Consider the following 10,837-nt stretch of genomic DNA (forward strand, 5'->3'; position numbering starts at 1 on the left):
TCAAATACCGCATGGCCTTGCCCAACATTGCCTGAAATAAAAAGGTAAAGAGTAAGCTGAATGATAATTATACTAGCTTACACTTCTTAGAATCTTAGCTAGCATAGACACGTGCATAACTTCAGCGGAATCCCATATCTTCATAATAATAACAGTGACAAGTGATATGATATACCAAGTCTTGAAAAAGCTATTTAGCTTCTAGAATATAACTCATATAGTCGCTAACTACCCTAAATAACCAGCAAGAAAGCACACTTCTTTACAACAAGATGGTGATGTTTGACATTTTATGATTACCTTACGACTATTTATCTTTTTTATTTGTTATTTTTGGATGAGAGCCATCAGTTGGGTGCGGAAAGTGGCAGAAAACTAGAGTATAAGAAAGCATACCTCCAGGCATGACACCTGTGCCTCCAGCGATACCTGCAGCAGTGTTTGCCACTAGATTCCCATATAAGTTTGGTGTGACCTGCAAGGTAAAATGCCCACATGAATTAGGGAAACATAAGACATCTTAAGCTTACTGGAATCACTAAACATCAAAAATACGCAATAGCCAGAAAACTAGGAACGTCTGTTGTGAAAAAACATGGGAATCATATGTTAGATTACTAATGTTTATTAGTGCCAAACAACTGGCTGCAGCTTCTCTAAAATGAAAGTCATTTAACAAATTGGAATATGTTGAAAGAAAATACATTCTGCCATACATGAAACATTTATCGTTCATTAATTGATGAACCTAATATCATCATGCACAAGGTACAATGCATAGTTATACAAACGCGGGTGCACCAGTCGCCACTTAGAAAACTTGGCTTTTTTTGTTGGGGGTGGGGAGGGTGGGCAATGTATTAAATATCGAAATATCGGATGGCTGAAATCCATATCTGAGATAGCGAAAATCGGAGATATATCCGGGATATGTAAAAAATATCCGGGTGTCATATCAGATGATGTTCATATGTAACATAACATTGTAATATGCAATCAAAACATATTTAATGTATTCTAAACATAAGAAATTGCATTATGAATAATGATATACGACGTTTAGAGACATTAGGTATTGGTAGAGGTCAGAGAGAGAGAGAAGACATGAATAGAGGAGAGAGAGGAAGACAGAGAGAGAAGGGAGAGAGAAGTTGAGAAAGAGGAGAGGAGAGAGTAAGAGAGACCAAGGGGTCTGAGGAGGAGCTGAGAGAGCTGAGGGAGAGGAGAACTGGCGAAGAGAAAGAGAGTGGAGAGAGAGGAGAGAGATTCGACCTGAGATCACCTAGTGTTTTTAAACTGGAGTGCCAAACGAAGAGGGAGGAGAAATAAGAGATTTTAAACTGGAGTGCCAAACGAAGAGGGAGGAGAAATAAGAGATTGACTAGGGATTTAGGGTATTTGGGGTTAGGAATTTATTAAGTTTTCGGGTCTAGTAGGAACTAAAAACAAATCCAAACTCAATAACCATTTACATTTGGATATTAGCCAATATCGCCCAATATTTCATCAATGAAATATCGTCTGATATTTCCTATATATCAGAAAAAGTGGTAAAAATCGAAAAATAGTATTTTTTTTCATAAACATCGTATCTGAAGGGCATCAAAACCGATATATTGGCTGATATAACGATATATCGGCCGATATTTAATCCACATGGGGTGGATGTAGCATGCTTTGGTGTACATGTTCGGTCAGTAGTACATTGTAAATTTTTTTGGGTGCACTTAAAGGTTTCCAACATACATACTCGAAAACTTGAAACTAGAAATTTAATTATGCATTTTGATTTTTCGTCATACAAAATACTTGAATACTTCTTTTTCATGGAGCTCATTTTTTGTTCACATAGTTTGTGTTGGAATCATGGTTTCATTTCACATTTTACTAACACTGGTACTTAGTTATAGTAAAGTCATTGACTCTAATCTTCTATTGTATGTCTCTCTTCACTTGGTTGCGCACATTGCATAGCATCTTGCGTATGTGCACTAAGAAATTTTGCACCACGCATACTTATAAGTGATACACCAATGTTGGGAAACAAATCCATATATCAGAGGGAACCAATTGGTAAATGTACTAGGAATCGGCTCATTGAAGTTGCATAGTGATTCGAGGGGAGTCAGGGAATCGTGCAACTGTGGTACAAATGTACAATAGGATCAGAAATTAACATCCATGGATCAACAATGATAAAACCTTTTAAGTGCCTATCAAAACGATGAGAAGGTTCTTTCTACATGGATAGAGAAAGCTACCTTAGATAGAAAAAGAAGAAAAAAGAAACACTATAACGCCCCGCTGCTAGGATTCTATGGATATTCATATATTTGAACAGGACATGAACCTAGAAATCAATGTGATACTGGGTACATACTAGGTTTGGAGCCCAAAATAAAGAACCCATTTTGGGTGCCCCTGTGCCAGTTTTAACTGAAAGTAAACCTAAGGCTGAGATTGATTGCCTCAATCCATAATGTTACCTCAAAATCACATCAAGAGCAGTTTCCCAAATGTATGCTTCCAGGCAGCATCTCCTTCTCTTAGAATATAGAAGGCTCCAACATACATCTGAAACTTTCGGATATCTTGGTTCAAACAAATAGCTCAACTTCATCAGGTACCAAAGCTAATGTTTTGTGAAAGGCTCCATGTAATTGATGCATGCACATCTAAATGCCTTATGAAAATTTGAAAATTTCAGCAAACAAAGCTGATAAATTTTGTGTGCAAGAATTCATAAGTGTTTTCCAGTTACAATTTGCATGAAAACCCATAGTTAACAGGACATACGGCAAATATTAAATGTTACACTACATATTAGTTATGTATTCTATTGATGTTTCCAGCCATATGGAAGCATATGGAATTAGTTTAATCAATTTACAAAATGGTCTCTTGTATAAGAATAACTATGGTCGAAGATTTTTCCCCCTACAGAAGCATTATGGCCTCTTGTATAAGAAGACTTTTTCCCCCCTACAGAAGCATTCTCTGTTTGTTTCTTATCTATATAATTATCCTTTTGTAAGTCTTTTGCAAAAGAACTTACCTGTAAGTTGGCTTGGAAATGAACCAAATAATTTAATAAACATTTCATTAATTATTCGTCAAAAGTTTTGGTTATACTCAATTGAATAGTTAACGGCAACGATAAATTCTATTATTTGTTTCATAAATGAATATATCTTAACCATAATATAATTTAACCAAACATATATTTGATTCATTCAATTGTTAAACATTTGTTTTGAATTGTTAAATATTTGTTTATGTTTCACATTCAGTCTATGTTACCTGGGTACTTCTGATTTGAAGCCATATCCGTACTCGTATCCATATCCAAACTCCTTGGACACTCATTGCATACATATATGCATACATTTATCGGGGATATTCTCAATTATGCAATACATGTTTTAATTTAAAACACTTGTCATACATTTTTTGGACATATATCCTATACTTCACGTCCACTTTTTCAAAACCCATAAAACATAAGTCTGATTTTGAATTATGATTTCTAAGGTTCGTTTGGATGTCTAGTTCAAAAACTAGTGAGTTTCCAATCTACGATCCACATAATAAAAGAAACATAAAAATATTATAGGAATTCTACTTCTTATTCTTGCTCTCATATAAATTATTAATTACAACATATAATATATGTGCATATAAATAATTTATATACCGTCCCCCTACCCCACCTTTTACAAAATTACAGTGTCCCATACCCGTACCCATACCAGTACCGGTACCCATACCCATGCAACATAACATTCAGTCCTATAAATTTAATTTGTTACAAACTCTACTCATTCTATAAACCTATGCTTGAGATGTATATCATTCCCACATATATCAATAAAACACAATATCAATAATAAATAATTTTTTATTTAAGCCTACAATTAAGGTCTACTAATTTTATTGAAGTTACATTTAACTCTGATCGAGATATTCATGTGTATTTAGTTGTAGATAAGTATTTATCTGGATTAAAATAATTTTATAATTTTAGTTAAGAATAAAAATAAGAAGTTTGAATGCTAAAATAATTGATACATAATGAATATATATAGATGTGAAATGTAGTAGATTTAATGCTAAAATAAGTCCATATAATGAACTTGTAGTAGTAGTAGGCAATATTAAAAATTACTAGTAAGGTCTATTTTTATATAAAAGTCTTATACCAAATATTATTGTTTTTGTCAATTTACTTTTAAAATTTTGTGAACTAATGCTATTAATTAGGAGAATTGACTTTTATTCTTATCTATAATTTGTTGATGGTTTTTAACTCAAAATAATAAAATACTTGGAAAAAGATGCCATAGAGAAGGGTTCAATCCTACGACCACCTAGCTCAGTGCTGACGGATCTACCAAATGAGATACTCGAGTATTCATGAATAGTTGTAGAATACATGATAATTAAATAAAATTAAATTTAAACACTGATCAGGTATTCGAATCGATATTAATATGGCAAAAATCACCGAATTCTAATACTATGGTATTGGATTCGATTCGGTTGTTTTCCATCGCTACCAGTAAGAAAAAGCAAAGTCAAAGACACTCTAAAGGGTTCTGGCAAGGTGCTTATGGAAAAGGAAGTATGTATAAGCTATGGCAATGTCACATACACCCTCAAGAAGGATTTTAACAGCATTGATACGCCCTCAGAACTTAAGGTTGACTACTTCATAACAAGGTTATTTATATTCTATTTATAACTATAAGAGGTTGGGTATCTGAGAACCTCCCAGGCCACACCTTCCCCAACTCGAAGAAAACAGAACGCAAAAGGAAAAAGAAAGGAAAGGGGAAATAGGGGGAAAAATTCCTGCAAACATGGATGCACGCAGAGGGAGTTAGCAAGTTCATGGAAGAATAATAAAAAATCATGTTTTTCAAGGAGCGGTTATTTTTAACATTAATCCGTTGGGTTTCTTAATTATGTGTCTTCAATTTTCTTGTCTGTTTGCGTACAGTAGAGGCTTCATCAACAACATGCCAATTTTAGAATTTTTATTGTTAAAAGAACTGTGTGATGGAAAACAGAGCTTGACAACAGGAATACAAGTTAGATCTCATTCATTTCAAGACTTAAAAGAAAATGCTTGGCAAGGATTAAAAATAAATAAATTTTTTTAATGCCTGGTCTCCAACTGCGATAATGATGAAAGTCAAGAACTGGAACTGAAACTAGGACTCATCAATGTAACTAACCCTATACTACCTGATCCAGCCTAATGCTTATACATTTACAGCCAACTGGTAACTGAAAACATTATTTCAGGCCCTTATAGGATCAAAAAAACAAAAAAAAATAACATCTGCAGGTATGGGTCTTTTCAGCATCAACCTATAGTCATGCAATTGAACATAAAAAGTTTTTTGTTGCTAGGTAACACAAGAACCAATCATTCAATTTTGACACTGTTCTAGTCAACCTAAATTCTCAAGCCTGATAAAAAATCAAATTGCAGACCAAAACAAATAAATAGGCTGGAAAGGTTCATGAAATAGTAGCATACCATAACGTCAAACTGTTCCGGCTTCGAAACAAGTTGCATACAGCAGTTGTCTACAATGATCTCGTTGTACTTAATCCCTGGATATTTTGTTGCAACCTCACGGCATGATTCTAGGAACAGGCCATCTGCAAGCTTCATAATGTTGGCCTTATGCACAGCAGTAACTGTCTTTCTGTTGTTAAGGTAAGCATACTCAAAAGCATATTTCGCAATCCGTTCTGAACAGAACTTCGTTATCACCTAATAAGAGCCATTTAGTGAGAGGACAAAATAGAAGTAAATAAAAAAAAAACTTTCAGAACTAGGTGAAAGGAAAAAGAGTTATTGTACATCATTCTAGTTGAACATACGTTCTATGCTTAAGAAGACAAACATGAATGTTGCAACAAAATAAAAGTTTAAAATTTTTCACATCAACACAGAATAATATAGATATGCATAATAGAGTTTGTGTACAATTGTCTGGGAGACATAAAGAAAATATTAGGTAACGGGAAAAATAAGTTGGAATATGAGAAAAAGAGTGCCGTAGATAACACAATTATTGTATAATCCTTAATGCAAGTAGCCTCCAATCTGGAAATATGTTTTAATTTGGAAGACTAATTATACTACAGGCATGCAAATATCTTCATCAATTAATACTCAAATTTCACATATGAGATAGTTACTCATGCACGTAAGCTTATGCAAGCAACTAATTTTACATAAGGCAAAGGCCAAATATTTTTTATTACAGCCCAAAAAAGAACAAAGCTTGCAGTATTTCGTTAAAATTTATACAAACAACAGAAGTAGATTGTACCCACCAAACATCTTATTATGCCAACATTATAAATCAACAAAATCAAAAACTTATAACTTCCAGGAAATTTTCAAATTACGTAGTACCTTAAGGCTCTCAACAACACCAGGGACCACTTCATGCTCCAACCCAGAATACTCCCCCTCAGTATTCTCCCTTATCACCACAATATCAACATTCTCGTGCCTCGTCGGCAGCCCCGGCAAATTAAAGCAATTGACAAGCGACGCAAACAGATCCAGCTCCTTCCTCAGCTGCACATTCAAGGAGCTCACCCCTCCGCCGACAGGGGTCGCCAATCCTCCCTTGAGGCAGACCTTGTTGCGCTTGATCGAATCGATGACCTCGGGAGGGACCGCGGTCATGTCGCCGTGGACCTCGTAGGTCTCGAAGTAGACGGGGGCGTGCATCGCCTCCATCACTTGCTGGACGGCGCCGGTGACGAGAGGGCCGATGCCGTCGCCGGGGATTAGGGTCACGGGGCGAGGGGCGCCGTCGCCGGGGCGGGGCATGTAGGTGACGGAGCGGGAGGGGTTTAGGCGGGATCGGAGGAGGGTTTTGAGGAAGGGGAGAGATCGATGCGCCATGGATCGGAGTTGGAAACAAGAAGAGAGGTAGGGTTAGGGCTTTTTATAGGGGAGAATGAGGGGAATTTTCGAGCAGTGCCCGCTGGGGAAGAGGGGGGACGCTTTTTGGTTGACCCGATTGAAAAGTCGGCCCCAGTAGCTCCGGAACCTTCCCCAAGGGCTGATACTTGCGTACCCTATATGGTTTTTCCATACTTTGCCCTCGTGTATTATTTTTGGTCGGGTTAATTACTCAATTTTATAAAATAAAAAACCCTCACCTATAAGTATTTTATCAGAAAACCTCCCTCAATTGTTTTTACTTGAGGAAATTCCCCTAAAATTTTGAAGTGTTGTCAAAGTAAGATTTAACCCCCTCGACTTTTTTCACTTAACCTACCAACCTAGCAATGTTAATTCTAACAAAATATGTGAAAAGAACATGATTGAATGAGGGTAACTCAAACGAGCAATTCTCTTTGATTGGGTAAGTCTTAGGTTTAAATGTCAAGTTTAAGGCCATGGAAATCTTTGTTCAAAAAGTTTGGGTTCATTGTCTGTAGCAACTATGAGAAAAACGAAATTATATATATATATATATATATATATATATATATATATATATATATATAATATATATATATATATATATATATATAATATATATATATATATATATAATAGGGAAAGAGAGAATCTAAGGTGACACCTAGGCTCTCACCTAAGAACGCGTCCGAAAATCACATCATTTCCTATCTTTTTTTTTTTACGATCCGCTCCGTTGAACTTGATGCTACACGTTCTTAAACTCAAACACACAGCGCTATATATTTAGGGGTAAACCCGTCGTGTTTTGAACCCTTTATCCACTCGCTATAATTTTAACGGTTTCAAATGAATAGAAGCATTTTTACAAGGCTTCAATGAATGGTCAAAACCAACGGGTTCACCCCAAAATTGGTGTGTTTGGGTTTAAGAACGTTGTAGATCAAGTTCAGCGGAGCGGATCGTAAAAAAAATTTAGGAATGATGTGATTCTAGCGCGGTCGCTTAGGTGGGAGCCTAGGGTGTCACCTTAGATTCACTTTATCTCTATATGGGAAAAGTGAATCTAGGGTGACACCCTAGGCTCCCACCGAAGGACGCGGCCTAAAATCACATCATTTCTTTTTTTTTTTGCGATCCGCTCCGTTGAACTTGATCTACACGTTCTTAAACCCAAACACACTAATTTTGGGGTGAATCCGTCGTGTTTTGACCCTTTTATCCACTCGCTGCAATTTTAACAGTTTTGAATGAATAGAACTTTTTACACGGCTTAACGAATGGTCAAAACACAACGAGTTCACCCCAAAATTGGTGTGTTTGGGTTTAAGAACGTGTAGATCAAGTTCAACGAAGTGGATCGCAAAAAAAATTTAGGAAATGATGTGATATATAGGGAAAAGTGAATCTAAGGTGACACCATAGGCTCCCACCTAAGGACGTGGCCTAGAATCACATCATTTCCTAAATTTTTTTTGCGATCCGCTTTGTTGAACTTGATCTACACGTTCTTAAACCCAAACACACCAATTTTGGGGTGAACTCGTAGTGTTTTGACCATTCGTTGAGCAGTGTAAAAAGTTCTATTCATTCGAAACCGTTAAAATTGTAGCGAGTGGATAAAGGGTCAAAACACGACGGATTCACCCCAGCATTGTCGCCCAAAATTAGTGTGTTTGGGTTTTAAGAACATGTAGATCAAGTTCAACGGAGCGGATCATAAAAAAATAAGGAAATGATGTGATTTTTAGGCCGGCGTCGTTGGTGGTGAGCCTAGGGTGTCACCCTAGATTCACTTTTCCCATGATATATAATATATATATATATATATATATATATATATATATATATATATATAATATGAGATTTAATGGGTATCTTGTCAAAGGAGGGGATTTCCTCATTGACGCTTCTAAAATCACATGATTGAGCGACATTATGGATGATCCGCTCCGCTTGAACGTTGTTCTACATATTCTAAACGCCAACACACCAAGTTTGGGTGAATCCGTCGTCGTTTGACCCTCCATCGAGCCATGTGAAAGTTCTATTCATTCAAAACCGTTAAAATTGATACGAGTGGATGAAGGGTCAAACGACGACGGTTTCACCCAAAACTTGGTGTGTTGGGGTTTTAGAAGTATGTAGATCAAGTTCAACGGAGCGGATCATCCACAATGTCGCTCAATCATGTGGTTTTAGAGGCGTCATAGGAGGAAATCCCCTCCTATGACAAGGATACCATTAATCTCTCTCTCTCTCCTCTCTCTCGTCTCTCTCTCTATATATATATATAGTATATATATATATATATATATATATTATTATATATATATATATATATATATATATTATATATAAAATTTGTTTCTCCATACACTAGTAGAAAACAGTGTATTCTAGACGGAATATTGTAGACGGAAAATTTTCCGCGTCTAGTTTAATATTAAAACTAGACGAAAAATTCCGTCTACATATCCGTGCTAGGATAAAACACCTAGACGGAAATTTCCGTCTAGGATAATATCCTAGAGCGGTTATATTTTAAAATTTTTTTTTAAAATAATTGGGTATTCTAGAGGAAAATTCTGTCTAGAATGTATTCTAGACGGAAAATTTCCGTCTAGAATACTTTGGCCATATTAAAAAAATAAACATATCAAATTTTCCCGCAAAAATCGAAATTCCCCCCTCCCAAAATTTTCGCGCAAAATCCAACTAAGAAGCCCTCCCCCCTAATTCTCTAACTCCTCGTCCTCCTCATCCTCGTCTTCAATCTCCACTGTCCAATCCCTCTTCGTCGTCGATCCGACGCGGAGATGGATCAACAGCGGAGGAGTTCACCGAGGAGCTCCATGTTGAGGTCGCTGCCTGATCAAAAGCTGCTCGCTCATTTCCACTTCGAGAGCAGAGCTCCGCCCTCTATCTCCAAATGGCCGACATCATCATCTCTTCCCAAAAGCAATCGATACAGTTGCGTAACCGAATTCGATGCTCTCAAGATCTCGTTTTCTTTTTCGTGAATTTTGCATATGAAATTAGGGTTCTTAAGCTGATGGAGTAGCTGCGTTAGTGTGCGAATTAAGGGATTTGATAGATCTTGGCGCGTAGGGTTTAGGGCTGGAGTGCAGTTCTTAACAGAAAGATTTAGCTTTTGAATCACAGTTAAGAATGGGCAAGTTTTGCCAGTTTTGATCTATGCTGTTGTGGATTAGTTTGGATATATTGATTCTGGTATATATTTTCTTGTATTTATTAAATATGAATGAAATGTACTTGCTGTTTTATTCTAAAGTTTTGGAATTGAAGAGGAGTCGATCCAGAACAGACCATAGATGAGAGGGGAGCAGAAAACCGTGAAACAATGGAGGGAGGAGCGTACGTGGGGGAGAGGTAGAGAGGGCTGACGGTCGCATCGTGGGTGCTACATGTAAGTGACAGGTTAATACATTACTCGGAAGTCCCAGTTTTGATTATCTGTTGGATTAGTTTGGATATTGATTCTGTATATATTTTCTTGTATTTATTAGAAATATGAATGAAATGTTACTTGTGTTTTATTCTAAGTTTTGGATTGAAGAGAGTCGAGAATTTTCAGTTGGGGTATGAGATTATTCTAAGTTTTGGATTGAAGACAAGGTTATGCAATGCATTTCTTTTGGAAGCAAGGTGGCTACGATCAAAGCAACTTCCAAAATCTGATGAGTACCTCAAAAATGCCATTGTGCGTTCAGGACTACATACAGTCTTGATGCATGCATTTTTCCTTTCAGGACAAGGGATTACGAAGGAAAATGTGAGTCTTTTAGAGAGCAATCCAACCATCCTCTCTTGTCCTGCAACAATTCTTCGGCTTTGCAATGTATGTTGTGTCGC

General features: G+C 36.6%; 1 protein-coding gene across 1 annotated transcript; it reads right to left on the bottom strand.

Annotated features, from left to right (window-relative positions):
* LOC109831304 (isocitrate dehydrogenase [NAD] regulatory subunit 1, mitochondrial) lies at positions 3–7,086 on the bottom strand (the record flags this gene model as incomplete). The annotated part of the gene is made up of 4 exons (XM_020398635.1): positions 6,437–7,086; positions 5,546–5,785; positions 397–475; positions 3–31 (listed from the first exon to the last, which is right to left on the bottom strand). Coding segments are annotated over exons 1-4 (849 nt in total), but the record flags the coding sequence as incomplete, so codon positions are not given.

The sequence above is a fragment of the Asparagus officinalis genome, chromosome 2 (assembly GCF_001876935.1).
Source record: "Asparagus officinalis chromosome 2, Aspof.V1, whole genome shotgun sequence".
NCBI lineage: Eukaryota > Viridiplantae > Streptophyta > Magnoliopsida > Asparagales > Asparagaceae > Asparagus > Asparagus officinalis.